Source organism: Arvicola amphibius, chromosome 1 (genome assembly GCF_903992535.2).
Source record: "Arvicola amphibius chromosome 1, mArvAmp1.2, whole genome shotgun sequence".
Lineage (NCBI taxonomy): Eukaryota > Metazoa > Chordata > Mammalia > Rodentia > Cricetidae > Arvicola > Arvicola amphibius.
In genome coordinates this window covers 153,783,222-153,800,061 of record NC_052047.1, presented here as the reverse complement: position 1 = coordinate 153,800,061, position 16,840 = coordinate 153,783,222, and the positions used below count along the sequence as shown (strand labels likewise).

At 40.8% G+C, this 16,840-nt stretch overlaps 1 protein-coding gene across 1 annotated transcript; it reads left to right on the top strand.

Moving 5' to 3' along the window:
* Positions 1-2,889: 2,889 nt before the first annotated feature.
* On the top strand, positions 2,890-15,850 carry Ms4a12 (membrane spanning 4-domains A12). The gene is made up of 6 exons (XM_038314953.1): positions 2,890-3,162; positions 12,141-12,278; positions 12,790-12,846; positions 14,713-14,829; positions 15,467-15,577; positions 15,734-15,850. The coding sequence occupies exons 1-6, from the start codon at positions 2,890-2,892 to the stop codon at positions 15,848-15,850; spliced, it is 813 nt and encodes a 270-aa protein (XP_038170881.1).
* The last annotated feature ends 990 nt before the right edge of the window (positions 15,851-16,840 follow it).

The window sequence follows — 16,840 nt, the reverse complement described above, 5'->3', positions numbered from 1 at the left end:
TTTATGTATTCATGTGCTTAAAAATTAATTGTGGTAGTACGGGCTCTGTGTGAGCCTTGTCAGTTTGGTTGCTCACCTTCCTGGACCTGGAGGGAGTTGGGAGGACCTTGGACTCAACATAGTGTAGAGAACCCTGATGGCTCTTTGGCCTGGAGAGGGAGGGAGTGGGGGTATGGGTGGAGGGGAGGAGAGGGAAGGGGGAGGAGGAGGGGAGGAGATGGCAATTTTTAATAAAAAATAAATAAACTGGAAAAAATAAAAAAATAAAATAAAATTTCAGAGGTTTAAAAAAAAGACAACTGTTGATAAATAGCTTATCAATTGCCAATTGAAAAAAATGAACTAACTCTATAAAAAAAACATGACTCATGACTGAACTTGTTGGCTTTCCCTTCTGTGCATCCTCAGTGTGACTGGATAATCGGTTAATTGTCATCCTGGCATCACTTGTACCTGTGCACAACATATGTATGCATCAAGTCATTTTGGTATTAACCAAAAAGTACGGACTGGGTCATTTCTTAATCGTTTTCTAAAACAATAGCCTGATGTGGCACAAATACATCCTGAGGCTAGCATGGGTTTTATAGAGTCAGATAAAGATATAGATATAGTCTGTATTATGTATGAAAGTTCCATATGCAGAAACCAGGTAACAAATATAAAATCAGAAATCGATGGTAAATAAACATCTTGAAAATTGCCTAACAAATTTAAATGATATATTTAAAAATATATGCAAAAATATGCAATGATCTGCAACAAAGACAATAATGTTCTCTGTGTGTCTATCTGTCTCTATCTCCATCCCTATCGCTCTTTCTCCCTCACCTTCTCTCATAGGGCATCATTTTAATGGATTCAGTTTTTAAGCTCAGGAAAAATTTTGTCCTGACTTATACTGTACCCCATCTCTTGTCTCCTCCCTCTTTGCACTGATCTCTTGAAATCCAACCCTTTTGCCAAATGGGCTTACATTCTCTACTTGAAATAAGACTTTGGGTTCTAATTCCACAGTAGTCACTACTGTTCCTTAAGCTCTTGCTCTATGCTGGCAAGTCTTCAAATGGCTTTATGAAAACTGCCATCGTTCAAACTTTGTACCAACATTTAAATGGCAACATCTGTTGTTTCACAGCTTAGATGCAGGAGCTAACCGGGATTTAATTGAGAAAGATTCTCACGGTACCACAGTTAGTGAAGTATCAGGTTGGAGACTAAAAGGGTCTGGAATAATATTTAGTCTCAGAAACTCGGTCTGTCAAATGCATGGTTCCTGTTCCAATATGTGCATGTCATGAGGAATCACTCCTCGCAGCCCTAGAAGAAAGGTATTCTTTTATTGTTTTTAGCACCATATTGCAGAGAAATAACAGAAAAGAAAGTTCAACAAAACTTTAGCTGGTGTCAGCCAGAATTCTCACTCCATATTGATGCTTATAACTGAACACAGTACACACCTCCTGCAGTATGTAATGAATGTTGTCCTAAGAGTTCATTTGAAGCCTTAGGAGAGGCTTCACTAGGTTAGTGCTAATCTGTTATAGCAACAGATAGAAAACAATATTGATGTCAATAATGCAACTCGATGGCAAGGAAAGTGGTCCAAGATTAAAATTATTTGTTAGGTAAAGTCACTAGCTCACATATGGCCATTGATGTTAGTCTCCCTAATGTTATTTTACTTAGATAAACTACTCTTGAGGGTTCTTATTCATTCAGCATCTCAGGCCCAATGTGCTGCTGGAATTCCTTTTCCCTTCTCAGGTTTTTGATAGGACTGAAGACTAGATAGTTGTAGTTACTTTTGTCTCATGACTTAGCCAAGCCATTTCTAACATAAGACTTAGAATCCTTAGGATAGAATAACTATTGAAACATTTAGCATATGTTTCTTCATTGATATTGTTTGTGCTGGTTGGAATTCTAATTTTTATACTTGGTATTTGTTCTTATTGTATATAGTTTTGTATTGGGTTTGGAACTCTCTAATTTAGACAAAAGGGGGAGGTACTGTGGGACCTCCTTCAGCCAATGGCCTTTGGGATGCTAGTCCACTTTGGAGGTGGTCTCAGGTACTATATCAGCAGATGTAGGGGTGTGCACAAACCCCTTGGCTGCTGGATTCGGTTCCAGGACTGCTGATCACTACTTTTTCTGTGAGTTTACACCTAAATAAATACACCTTTATTATACCCCATTCTGGGCTAGTGTGGAACTATTTTAAATTCCAATACAAATGTGTCCAACGAAACTTTGATCGAAGTAAATGTCCATGATTAAATGTGGACAAAAGTCACTAGCAATCCTTAAAGAAAGAAGAAGAAAACTGCATACCAAAACATTGTGTTCAGTATCCTTGGATTTATTTTTGAGATCTTTTCTGCAAGCCATCTTCTTGTATTCACAGATGTCAAAGAGCCCTGGAGGAGGAATGTCTTTACCCTTTGTCAAAGTATAAATTATATAACCAACCTACTGGTGTATCAAACCACTGGCATTTTAATAGGGGCATCTGTTCAGACCATGTGTTCAGAGTCCTGACACTTCAGTCCTCCTTGCCTTTTGATGCCCTTCAAAAGCAATGAACTCAGATAAACACACATGCAAGTGTACATGCACATGTAAATGAACACACTGTGAAACTCAGTATGAAGAACTGAAAACGAAATGTATTCCCATCATCCCTCCTTTACTTCTTTTGAGGCCCAGGATATATGGGATTCCAAAGTCAAATGAGAATCATATTTTTATTGCTTGTCACTAGCCAGTATCTACTCACTTGCTCTCTCCGATTTGCATAGAAAACTGACACTTGACAAGGTGTCCTTTCATTTCTTATCTTGGTAAATGTGTTACTTCTGTATGTTTTCTGCTGCTTAGGACATAATGACGTCTTCCCAGACAACTACCTACCCTGGAACGCATGTCACCATTCCCAATCCTTACCCACCAACAAGTTCCATGGCTCTTCATCCTCAACCACCTCTGGGTTTTCTAAACATAGGAAACCAAGTACAGACTGGGCAACTTTCTTACATTACATCTCCGGGAATCCTCACTACCCATCAGCTCGGTCTGGAAAATGTGCCAACGAGGCATCCAGCTCCAGGAACAATAACAACTAACCCCAAATTTAAAGACGCAGCAATAGCTCTTGGGGTAAGTGTATTTGCCACTAGAGTTTTAATGTTTCATTTGCAAAGACGCAGCAATAGCTCTTGGGGTGAGTGTATTTGCACTAGAGTTTTAATGTTTCATTTGCAAGGTTTTCGTGCATCTGTCGGTTACAATAGCATATTGTCAAATGAGCAGAAATATTGCAAGATTGTTCTGCTAACTGTGTCTCTCCCTGAAAGAAAAGCTCAATCTGTGTATGAGTTACTCTGGGTTAATTTATTTTAGATTCAGTAGTGAGTCTAACAGTTGACAGAAGACTCTTCCTAGCAGGAAGATCCTGTAATCCTGATGTCACAGGAGCCCAACTACTTCTCGCTTGATCTCACTGCTGTGAAAGTCTTTTTAGACAACCTCACCTCTGTCGCTGGATTGGTTACACATGTATATTCCCATAAAGATGAATTAACTTTAAAGAGATCATTGAAAACGGTCTTAAAGGGAATAGAGCTACTAGCAAACAGTCTGGAGAAAGCAGAATGTGGGAAAAAAAAAAAACCTTGGAAATTTACGTCTTTGTTGCTTTACTTCACAAAAGTTGATTTGAACTGGACACCCACAATCTTGTTTCCATCAGCATTGGAAAGCAGGCCTGACTTGTAGTAAAGACTCCACACGCTTACCCAGAAGTCACCACCATTTGTTAGCTTTTCCCATACCTCTTCACACACTCCCGGCAATGTGTCATGTCTCTTCTGTGTACAGCTCCAAAATCTTGGCTGCGGGAGTCAGTAGACAACAGGTGCCCACTGTGTATTTGAATTCTTCTAGCCATCTTACCAGCTAGTGCCTTCTGGTAATTTAGTCAACTCACGGTGTTTCATGCAAGTAAAAATAAACAGTACTCCACCCTCCAGTCCAGCAGCTATTCTACACTGGGAAGGTGGCTCCTTGGATCTTGCCCTGCCAAGTGGAGTACATTCCCTGCAAACGCAGAGCTCACAAAGCCAATTCACACAGTTGCTGAAAATATCTGGGAGTACAAAGCAGGAACAGCCTCTGCCTTCAGGGGACCTATGGCCAAGCTGGGGAAATCAGGCTGCACACATAATAAGGATGCAATCTAGAGAGTGTGGGAGAAGGTGAAAAAATAATATATCAATATCGACTGAGGCAACCCAGACTAAGAAAGACAAAAATCTTGTGTTCTCTCTCATATGCATGTCCTGTCTTTTACTGTTGGGGGGGGGGGGGGTGGCAGTGTGTGTGAGAAAGAGAAAGAGGTGCTGAGGAAAGGGGATGGGCAATGGGACACATGTAACATGAAAGCAGAAGGGAGGCTTGTGGGAGCGGAAGGGTATGAAGAGGGTGCATGAGAGGAGAGGAGAAAGAAAATATCAATAATTTCAATAATTTCATTTGAAAATGTCATAACAAATCCTAGTATATTATATGCTAACAAAAATTAAGTAAGTAACATATAGAGTGTAAGAGGGAGAAGAAGAAGCAGCAGTGAATGGGTAGAAACTTGAAGTTGATCAAGACGGGCACTCCAAAGGCATGAAGTTCAGAGTGAGCCAAACAGATATCAGGACAAGAAAAAATGACCAGTGTAAAGGCTTTAGAAGAAGATTGCGTGTAGGGTATCTGATGAACAGGAGGAGGCCAATAAAATAGAGCAGACTGCACAAAGGAAGGAACAGCTGGAAGGAGGCCAAAGGGGAGGTGGGGGCAAACCTGGTGGTACATCTGGAGCAGACAGATGACTTTTACTATGTGGAATAAAGATCCACTTGAAGCATTCCTCCTGGCAAAAAAAAAAAAAAAAAAAAAAAAAACATATGCAATCAAAATATATTTAAAGAAAAGGTGAAGTTCTGCTAAAAATAAAATAAAATAAACACAGTTAGCAGAAGCTGGGTCCTCTCCACGAAGACTGTGAAGCTACACCCCAAGTTACCACAATACTTTGAGGACCACAGATGGTAGGGGTAGAATATTTGGCCCCCTTTGCTCAAAACCTCTGTGATGGTTAGCTTTAACTGTCAACTTGGCACAGCCTAAAATCACCTGAGAATAGAGACTCCATGAAGGATCTTCTGCATTGTGTTGCCCAGAGGTGTGTCTTCGAGGCTTTTTCTTAATTAAGTTCATTGATATGGGGGAACCCAGCCCACCATGGGCGACACCATTCCCCAGGCAGGGATTCCTGGGCAATATAAGCATGAACAAACAAGCAGGTATGCATACATTTCTATCTCATGTGATATGATTGGCTCTTTGAAGTATCTGCCTTGACTTCTCTACAGTGATGGACTATAACCTGGGATTGTGAGCTGAAAATAAACCTAATCTAAATTACTTTTTGCCTATGATATTTTGTCACAGCAACACAGGAAACTGGGGATGAAATCAACTGGGACAATCACCAAACACAGAACAAGTTGAATGTTTAAATGGTTGGGGCGGTAGGTAATTTTAATCAATGAAGTGTAGAGCCAGGGTTATATGGGCAGAAAGAAGGGTCAATAGGGATGAAAGCTGTAACTGCCCTTCATCGCGATGACAGCAAAGACGGGAAGTCTGCTCCCAGATTGTGCTCATAGAGAATGACTTGCGGAAACAAATCTGAAGTCAGATGCAGGAGTTTCCAGTCTGAGATGTAGCATTGGCTAAAACGGGTCACCAGCTCTCAGAAGCTGTGTCTAAAGGATGTTGAACATATGTGGATGTGCAAGAAGACTTGTTCAGAGGGAAGGTTCATGGCTTTCACAAGTCTCAGTGCATTTCAACAATGTATTATTATTTTAGCATATTTATGAAATTGATTTCTTTTAATTCAATTTCATTTTATTCATTACTATTCATTAAGAAAATAAATGCAGAAATTTCTGTGGCCCTAGTCTTCCTGGACAGATAAGATCAAGCATAAACTTGAGAAGAAATGGACTATGGATATGTCACTGAGCTTTCGATCAATACAGCAGCTGTTGCTTCTCAGAAAACTATGTTTACCAAAAAAGAGTGATAAGAAAGTAAAAGGTTTATCCCTTATCATTGGTGAAATTCTTCTCACCTGGTATGAGAAAAGTTGCATATCAGCATTTTAAAAACAAACAGTACAAGGACTAGAACAATGGTGCTGGGGTTAAGATCACTGGTTGCTCCTGCAGAGGACTCAGTTCCATTCCTAGCACCCCTTGGTGGCTCACAGTTGTTTGTAACCACGGGTCCAGGGGATCAGACCCCACTCCTCAGGCATCCTGGAGCACCACCAGGCATACAGATGATGCACAGACATGCATACAAGAAAAACATTCAGACATAGAAAATAAGAATAACTTTTAAAATTAAAAATATGAAAAACATAAAAGCAAATGATGCCATGTGTTTTATATCTTAAAATAAGAGGAATTTACAAAGAAAAGGTTCATTTGACTAGCATAATGACTACGACAACCCAGAATGGGTGGAACCAAGCTAAGCCTGAAAGGACAGATTCCAAATGTGTTTTGGAGTCAGTCCACTGCCATTCATTCTGGGCATCTACCCCTTCATAACTGTGTGCCCTTGGGCACTTGATTTCTTATGGTTTTGCATCTCCACCTAGTTGTTGGTAGAGTGACAAGCAAGATGTTAAGAGCATTGTCAGGTGTATGATTGTTACTCTAGGAGTGACTTCATCTCTACTTCATCCTTTTCTCGTGACTAGCACTACCTGGGCAGGAAATCGTGCTACTTCTGCAAGACAGTCACTGTCACCCCAGTCACAGCATTCTTTACAAACTAATAGATTCACAGAGGACACTAGGAGATTCTTTAGGACTCACATTTTCTAAAGACTTCTCTGCAGACCATTCGGAAATCAAACAAGGTGCTTTTTAAAAATGTTTAGTGTGTGTGTGTGTGTGTGTGTGTGTGTGTGTGTGTGTGTGCGAGCACATATATGGAGGTTCTGATGTGGGATTCCCCTCTGTATGCTATGAATATGTTTCATGACCATTGGTTAATGAATAAAGCTGCTTTGGCCTATGTCAGGGCAGAATATAGCCAGGCTGGAAGGGATATATAAAGAGAGTAGGCCGAGTCAAGGAGACGCCATGTAGCTGTGGAAGGAGAAAGACACCAGACCTTACTGGTAGGCCACAGCTTCGTGGTGGTATATAGATGAATAGAAATGGGTTAATCTAAGATGTAAAAGTTAGTTAATAAGAAGCCTGATCTAATAGGCCATGCAGTGTTTCAACTAATACAGTTTCTATGTGATTATTTGGGTCTGGGAAGCAAGAAACGAACAAGCAGTCTCGGTTTACAAAATTGCATGCCAACGTGAAGCAACTATATCCACATAAAACCTGAGAGAGCTTAGGTAGACACAAAATAACAGAGTTAGCTGGGTGGTGGTGGTGCACACCTTTAATCCCAGCACTTGGGAGGCAGAGGCAGGCAGATCTCTGTGAGTTCAAGTCCAGCCTGGTCTAGAAGAGCTAGTTCCAGGATAGGCTCCAAAGCCACAGAGAAACCCTATCTCGAAAAACCCAAAGAAAAAAAAAGAACCGAGTTAAGCACGGCTTCTTGGTAACAGCATTTTCTTGGGTGGGCTCTGTTTGCTAGAAGGAAACAGAGGCACAGTTCCTTTAAGAGAAGGCTTCCTGACTCGTGGTGGCAGCAAAAACTGCACAGCTTCTTTAAGAAGGCTTCCTGGTCTGTGCTAGTTGCACAGACAGCTATGGCTCTTTCAGGAGGTTCTAAACTGAAATGGGGTTTATGAGCAGCGTGCTAGTTGCTTAATGACGACACAGACCAGCTGCACCCCTGGAGCTCAAGCAGCGAGCATACCCCCACCACGTTGAATGGGGAGGAGCAAACAGACAAGGCCACAGAGTTGATCCTAGCCATGGCCACTTAGCGTTTTATAAAAAGGCACTCCTGGTCAGAAATTGATTAAAGATACACAATAAAGACAGATTCAGACATAAAAAATCTCTAAACGAGACACACTGTATTTTTTAAATGTATGAATGCTTGGGAGAGAGAGGAAAAAGAGTATACACAGTTATAGAAAAAAATAGTTTTAAATAGAGAGTAAAAGTAATATAAAAGAGTACAGACAGTCATATATTAAAAGAGTAAAGAAAAATAAGCCATGTAAAGGCAGAATATACAAAGAGAGTCTGGATTATGCATATTACTGTGTTTTCTTTTAATTTTTTGACTGCAGAGGGATATTTGATTCTGGGGGCTGCTAAGTTAAACCAACATAAAGATATCCTGACTTCAAAATTTGGGTCTAAGAATATGTTGCTTTAGAAAAGAGGTTCTGTTTTCCTTTCCACAGAAGATGAGAACCTGTGGATTTCGTCTAGGCTAATGTGATTTTATGAAAAAAAGTCCCCCAAAAGGTCTCCATGAACCCTAAAATTACTTTTCCCAACAAATAGCCGAAAGTGGTTTGGGAAAAACTACACCCAAATTCCCAAAATGATTGTTTATAAATGTTTATTTTCATTTAAATGAGGTTAATTATAAGTGATTAATGGTCACAGTCAATTTCTAAAAGAAAAAAATAAGGGACATACAATGTATAGGGATGGATACATTGGTATGGACTTTGTTCTACTGATATAAATTTAAGGTCAATTTGTTTCACTGTGCATATATATTTCTGCTCTTGTTTAAAGTATTGTGTTTGTGCAGTTCATTTAAAAATATAATGCATAATTAAAAATACAGATTAATAGATAGCCATTTAGAATAGTCAAACTTATAGTTATGTTAGTTAGGTTTTCTAGATATATAGAGATATATTTCACTTAGATAGATATTCTTCAAACTTTTCAAAGACTTACAGAATATGGCATTTAAAATGTTTTAAGAACTTAGATTTTTCTCAACAATGAGACAGGTCTACTTCTGGCAGTACCAATTATTTCAGAGAGGTTAGTGGGTACTGAAGAAACTCGTTGTGGAATTTGCCTTCAATGGGACAAGGTTAGCCATTTAAGCACAAAACTGTTCTTACCTGGACTGGTTAATGGTATGCTGTATAAACTGGACATGCAGGACCCACATGACTGCTAAACTTTCCAAAAGATGGGATGATCCTTCCTGCTTTGTAGACAAAACTGCCAGACATTCTGCAGGACACAGAAGGAAGCAACTGATAAAATTTTGGCATCACAAGGCAGAACAGATCTTCACATTCCCTGCTTCATGGAAAAGTCTGCTGGATACTATGGGCTGTAGGCTGAAGATGGATGCCCCAATGGTACAGAAGAACTCTGAGTGACTGTCCAGGCAGCGTGATGTTTCTGTCAGTTCTAGAATTTTGGAAGTTGCTTACAATGCATTTCCTGTTAACTTAGGTAATATTATATCATTCCTGGAGTTTTTGATGGAGTTGAAGATTAGATAGTTATAGTTTTCTTCAGTTATGACAAAGATAAGTTAGTTATTAAACTTTAGACTCACAAAGATAAAATAGATGGTAGAATATTTTCTTTAATTATGCCAGGTACAAATAGACTAAAATTGTAACTGTAATTCTTGCTTGATGCCTGTTTTGTTATATGTAATTTTACTATGGTAAAGTTAAAACCTTCCTTTTATTTAAACAGAAAAGGGGAGATGATGTGGGATTCCCCTCTGTAGGCTATGAATATGCGTCATTACCATTGGTTAACGAAGCTGTTTTGGCCTATGGCAGGGCAAAATATAGCCAGGCTGGGAGGGATATATAGAGAGAGTAGGTGGAGTCAGGAAGATACCAAATAACTGCTGAAGGAAAAAGATGCCAGACCCTACCCATAGGCCACAACCTCATGATACATAGATTAATAGAAATGGGTTAATCTAAGATATATAGTAAATAAGACGCCTGAGCTAATAGGCCAAGCAATGTTGTAATTAATATAGTTTCTGTGTGATTATTCGAGTCTGGGCAGCTGGGAAATGAATGTGCAGTCTCTGTTTACACAGTTCTTCCCACCACATGGGGTCTAGGTATCACACTCTGGTCATCTGATGAGACAACAAATTCCTGACCCACTGAGCCATCTCACTGACCCCTCAAACGGGGTTTATTTCTTTAATTAGTTAGTTAACTAGTCAATTTCCAGACCAATTGCAGTTTCCCCTCTCTCTGCCTCCTAGTCCCTCTCTTCAATCTCTACCCCATCCAACTCTCCCCCTTTCTCTTCTTTCTCTTCAGAAAAGGGCAGGCCTCCCTTGTATATTAGCCAGCCATGGTATATCAAATCACAATAAGATTAGGCACTTCCTCTCCTACTACAGCAACCAAGTAGGAGGAAAAGGTCCCAAAAGCAGGTAACAGAGGCATATACAACCCTTCTCACTTTTAAAGAGTCCCACAAGAAGAACAAGCTATACAACTGTAACATATGTAGAAAGGGCCCAAATCAGTCCCCTGAAAACTCTCTTGCTGCCAGTTCAGTCCCTGCGAGGCCCTACAAGCCCAGGTTAGTTGATTCTGTGGTTTTCTGGTCCTTGGTCCCTCTGGCTCTCATAGTACTTCCTCCCCTTCCATGTGATTCCCCGAGGTTTGCTGAATGTTTGGGTGTGAGGTTCTATACCTGTTTCCATCTGTTGCTGGGTGAAGCTTCTCTGATGACAACAGGATCTATGAGTATAGCAGAATATCATTAAAAATCATTTCATTGACCTTTTTTGCCAGTCATGTTTAGTTATATCCTGGTCTCTGGGCTGTCCAGCCCCTGGGTCCTGACTCTCTAGGCAGTGTCAGGGGTGGGCTCCCTCCCATGATATGAGTCTCAAGCTAGATCAGTCATTGGTTAGCCATTTCCATAATTTCTACATCACCTTTACCCCAGCATGTCTTGTAGGCAGCACAGATTGTAAACCAAAGATTGTGTGGGTAAGTTGGGGTCCCAAACCTTCCACTGGAAGTCTTGCCTGGTTACAGGAGATGGCTATTCAGAATCCGTATCCCCCATTGCTAAGAGTCTTAGCTAGGGTTACCCTCAAAGATTCCTGGGAGTTTCCACTGTGCTAGGTTTCTGGTTAATCCTAGAGATTCCCCTGGTTCCAGCTGTTTTTACCAGTACTCTCTCTCTCTCTCTCTCTCTCTCTCTCTCTCTCTCTCTCTCTCTCCCTTCCTCCCTCCCTCCCTCCCTCCATCCTCTTCCCTCCTGATACCTCCTGTTCCAATGCCCACCCCTCCCCATCCAGACACGCACTATTACCCATTAATCTGTGATGTCTATTCTATTCCCCCTTCACAGTGAGATGCATGTATCCTCTCTTGAACCCTCCTTGTTACTTAGCTTTTGGGGTCTATGGATTGTAGCATGGTTATTCTTTACAGTTAATATTCACCAATGAGTGACTGCATACCATATTTGTCTTTCTGGGTCTGGGTTACCCCACCCAGGATGATCTTTTCTACTTCTATCCATTTGCCAGCAAATTTCAGGATATCATCATTTTCACAGCTGAGTGATACTCCATTGTGTAAGTCTACCAGTTTCTTTATCTGCTCTTTGGTTCTGCCCATTACAAATAAAGATGCAATAACCATAGTTGAGCAGGTGTCCTCATGGTATAGTAGAGCGTCCTTTGAGTATATGCCCAGGAGCAGTATAACTGGGTCCTGAAGCAGGTCAATTCTCAGTTTTCTGAGAAACTGCCACATTGATTTCCAAAGCATCTGTTCATGTTTGCACTCCCACCAGCAACAGAAGAGTCTTCCTCTTACTCCACATCCTCACCAGCATGAGCTGTCACTTGTGTTTTTGATCTTATCCATTCTGATAAGTGTAAGATGAAATCTCAGAGTCGTTTTGATGTGCATTTCCCTTACAGCTAAGGATGCCAAACAAGGGTTTGACTTGAGGCCCTTTCTCCCCCGTTATTTCAGTATACATCAAATCATTCACTGGGTGAGTTCGCAGAGATTCCGGCAAGATGGACAGTAAATAGACAGGAGTTTCATGGACTAGAAATAAAGAAATCATTTTAAAATACCTCTTTGTTTTCCTTTTCAGGCAGTCCATATCATAACTGGATTGATGCATATTGGTTTTGGAATTGTTCTTGGGTTGCTGAGCATCAATTACCATATGTCTTGGGCATTTTGCTCTGTTGCTTTTATTGGTGGATATCCATTCTGGGGTGGACTCTCTGTGAGTAGATTGTTGGACATCTCTTCCCTTACAGTCTGTTCACACCTTAATTCTTGATAGATGATGTGTCTGAGGGCTAAAGAACTTTGAGAAATACCAGCTCTGCTTGAGCAGGAGAAAGGGAGCCTGTCACTCCCACTACTGACCGACAACTTAAACTCACTGTAAATGCAAGTGCAGATCAAGAACCAATATGCTGGATGGAGAGTCTTGAGAGGGAGTGATCGGAAACATGGCAAAAATAGGCCATTGACAAGATGAGGTTGAGGACAAGATGAGGCTGAGCAGGAGGCGCAATCATCCATGCAAACTCAGAGCCATCTGTAACAGTTCTTTACATGCAAGAAAACAGGGAGGGGAATCAGAGATGTATCCCCAAAGTGAATCTTAAAATAACTGAGCGGTGTGTGAGGGAAATGAAACATAGGCAGCTAGAGCAGCCTCCTGTCTAAGGAGACAGTCCCAGGCATAGCAGAGAACCTACCAGTCATGAATCTGTCTGTTTCTACAGTTCATTGCTTCTGGCTCACTCTCTGTATCGGCATTCAAGAAACCCTCCCCTTCTCTGGTAAGTTAGAAAACAGTCTACCTTTAAATCCTTTTAAAGACTGGTTTGATTTACTACAACTTGAGAGGGTAGATTCAAAGAGTGGGGATGGAAGCTCGTTCTCAAAATTTCTGCCAGCTGCCTGGGTAATGCCTGTGCTGGTGCTCAGTTTGCCACCCAGAAAGGCAGAGCGCCACATCCAGTCTCTGGAAAGCACAAGAGTAGGCATTAGTATAGGTAAGTGTTGTTTAAACTTTAGCCCTATGGCTCCCTGGTTCTGTTGGGTCACATGACATTCAGGTAAAACCAAGGAAGAAACTAGGAACCAAAACATGCCCTTCAATAACAAAGCCCCGGGTATTCACGGCCATTTCTCGGCTTTGTCTTGTATTTCACTTTTCACTGGTGTGTAATTCCTATTCTTACTCAGATTGTCTCTGTTGTCAGTTCTTTAAACTGCCATTGAAAACATCTGGTTCAAAGGATAAGAGCGCACAGAAATGTCCACAGAAATGGGGACTCAGTTGTCTCAAGCCACAGCATGCCCCTTGTTGCGATTTCCTGGCTTAATGGCAAACGAGGGGAGAGACATTTTCCCCTAAACCTAGAACAGAAGTGGTTTCAAGATTATATGAAGCTTTGTGCAAGAACAAAGATAGGGGAGATGGGAACATGGAATCATTGCGTCTGTGCACTCCAGATAAAATAATGGATCAAGCTAGAGGTAGAACCAGCCTAGCTCTGATTAGTCATATCTACTGTAATCCAAAAACAAAGCAGAGCATCCTTATCCGTATAGGGCCCTGCCCCTCAGAGGTTGTATAGAAAGAGTCTGTCTTTGGGGACGGTGCAACTAGATAGGGATGTGTAAAGCTAATACTGGGACTATCTCCTGTGTGAAAGCTGTAAGCGTTAAAAGTGATATCATTTTAAATATAGAACAAAATACCTATTGGAGAATAATGCCCATTAAAAGTTTGCTCTTGTGACTGGAGAAATAGCTCAGAAGTTAAGGTCACTGACTTGACCACTCCTCTAGAGGGCCCGTGTTTCATTCCCAGCACTCACCCACTGACTCATAATCTCCGTAACTCCAGTTCCAGGGGATACCATGGTCTCTCCTGGCTTCCTTGGGCACTGCAGGCAAACACCTACAAATTAAAAATAAATAAATAAATCTCAAAAAAATAAGAATCTTGTTTGTCCTCTCATTGTTTTTACAAAGCAGAGTTGCTTTTTATTTTTATTTTTATTGAGACAGTGTTTCTCTCTATAATAACCCTCACTGTCCTGGAACTCACTCTGTAGACTAGGCTGGCCTTGAACTCACAGAGAGTCACCTGTCTCTGACTCCCAGGTGCTGTGATTAAAAGTGTGCACCACAACACCTAGATGCTTTTTAATTTTTACTTTCATTTTTTATACAATATATCTAAGCATATTCTCCCCCCCAAATCCTCCCAGATCTTCCCAACCTTCCTACTCATTCAACTTCATGTTCTTTCTCTTTCATAAAAAAAAAAAAAGAAAGGAAGGAAGGACGGAAGGTAGGTAGGTAGGTAGGTATCAGGAACAAAATAACAAAATCTTCCCCCTAGATCCCTACCCCTGAGAGGAAGGTTTTGATGAAGACATCTCATGTAGACTTGAGCGTTCCAAAGTCTCACTCTCTGTCCAGTTGTGGATCTCACAAATGCTCTTTCATGCTAGGGACACACTCAGTGTAGAGCACTTGCTCAGGGTGCACCAGACCTTGAGTTCATCCCTCAGCACAATGAAAACTAAAATAGATGTCAAGAATTAGGAACCATTAATTCGGCTAAACTCCCACTCCCTTTAAAGTCACCTGTCTTCTATATGGTTTTCTGTTCTTACTGCCTCCAACAGTTGAAAAGCACCCTGGCAACGAACGTTATTAGTGTTATCTTTGCCTCTGTTGGAGTGATTCTGTTTGTGTGGGATCTGAGCACCAACGGCTACTATTATCAGAACTACTGGATGGTGGTGAGTATTCTGCCATGGACCACAATGACTGATCTTTCCTCAATGCCAGAGTATATCTACCATCTCCTATTTATTATACAGAGCTCTGTTGAGAAAATTCTCTGTATTTCTAACCCTACTCCTAGGAATGGATCACTAAGATACAAGGTGAGAAAATTACATTTGCAGATAGATAATGTCAGAAAGACGAACCCCGTGGCCATCACAGGAGCGACGGGTAGAGCGTGACAGCTACAAAATATTTGCAGAATTCCTTTTTCAGCACTTCATAATTCTGCATAGATAAGGTATCAAAGTGTGAAGTGGCTTTTGTAGGATGGAAACAGAGGAATATGTCTGCTCATGTGCAATCAACTCCCTCTGGATATTTCCTTATTGTCATCAAATGCTTATTTCAGAGAAATACAAATTAATTTTGTTATCCAGAAGACTTTTCCTCTCAGCAAGTAGACTGTTTAGGAATATTAGGAAATAAGTATGTGGGTTTTTTTCTTCTTTGTAATGGCCTCCTTGTTGTTATGGAAAATATCACAGAGTTGAACATGAAGGAGATAGCACTTTTGATGAGTCAGGTATTTCTGAAGTCTGTATGAGACCCTCCCGTTCAGTCTAACATTCTATGTTTTTCTTATTTCAGATTTCTGGGACAGGAATTGTAGGCGTGCTGGCAATATTTTCCGTGTTGGAGTTCAGTATAGCATGTGCTATGGTCTACTTTGCCTACCAAACCCTACTCCATGGCAAAAGGGTAAGTTGAGTCTTCTTTGTAAAAATAACCTGAATCCCTGATGCAGAAAGCAGGCTCGAGTGTGGGCTGCCTACAGAGCTCTCTGTCTCTGCTGAGACAGAGGCGAACGAAGGCACTGTGCTCATAACGCTGCTTGTTTTTCCTTATCCATTCTAGTCTGCCCTGGCTGTTCCAACCGTGCATGTGGCCAACCCCTTGACGCAACAGCCTTTCCCAGATCCTGCAATATATGAGAGAGTACCAGCTTATGCTCCTCAACCATATCAGGCATAAAGAATCACTGGGACAATTTTATATAGTAAACCTTCTCTGGAAAAAAAAAAAAAAAACATTCTTATGAAGTTGTGTTTTGCTTCCCACAGTCCCTGCAAATCTGTTTAGTGCCTGTATTTGGAATTTGTTCCTAAGCTAACAGTCACTGGGTCTTCAATCTGTGCCTCTTTTGCTTAACATTACTGTGCCTGTTAACGGGGGAGGACAAGAGAGCTGAAAACCGACTCTGCAATGCTCTCAGCCTTCGAAACCTTCTGTTCGTGTTACCTTTTCCACAATAAAAGGTCCTGGAGAACATAAGCCTCTTTTGGTATCTTTCTGACCAACACTACCAAGGCTGACATTTCGTGGATGGGGGTTTCCACAGTGTCCAATCACTGGAGTTCCTTAGTCATCTTCCCACGTTCTGTTCAGAAACCACAGGTCCAGTGGCACTTGTTGGGGGCCACTATTTTACACATCGATATCGTCACCAACAGCTGACAGGTATTTATATTATTTATTTATTTTTTATTTTATAAATTACCATACAATTTCTTCTCAACCTTTTGGCTAAGATCAAGTATAAATTACCATACAAGGTATTAGATATCACTATGAAATTTTGGGTGGGTGTTTTTAATACATCTTTAATTAAAATATAATTACATCACTTTTCCTTTCCCTTTCCTCCCTACAGCCCCTTTCAAGTCCCCTCCCTCCAACTTCATCCCATTACTCTCAAATTAATAACCTCACTTTCTTATTGCTGTTACAAATTTATATACACATGTGTACACACATATGTATGCACAAATACATAAATATAACCTGATTAGTCTGTTTGGGTTGTTTGTGTGTATATGGTTTCAGGGCTGACCACTTTGTATGGATAACTGATTAGGGGGTTCGTCCATGAAAAGAGCTAATTCTTCCTCTCTGAGTAGTAATTAGTTCCCTGTAATTCTGCCTCTAGGAGTAGGACCCCATGAAATCTCCCCCTTCTACATT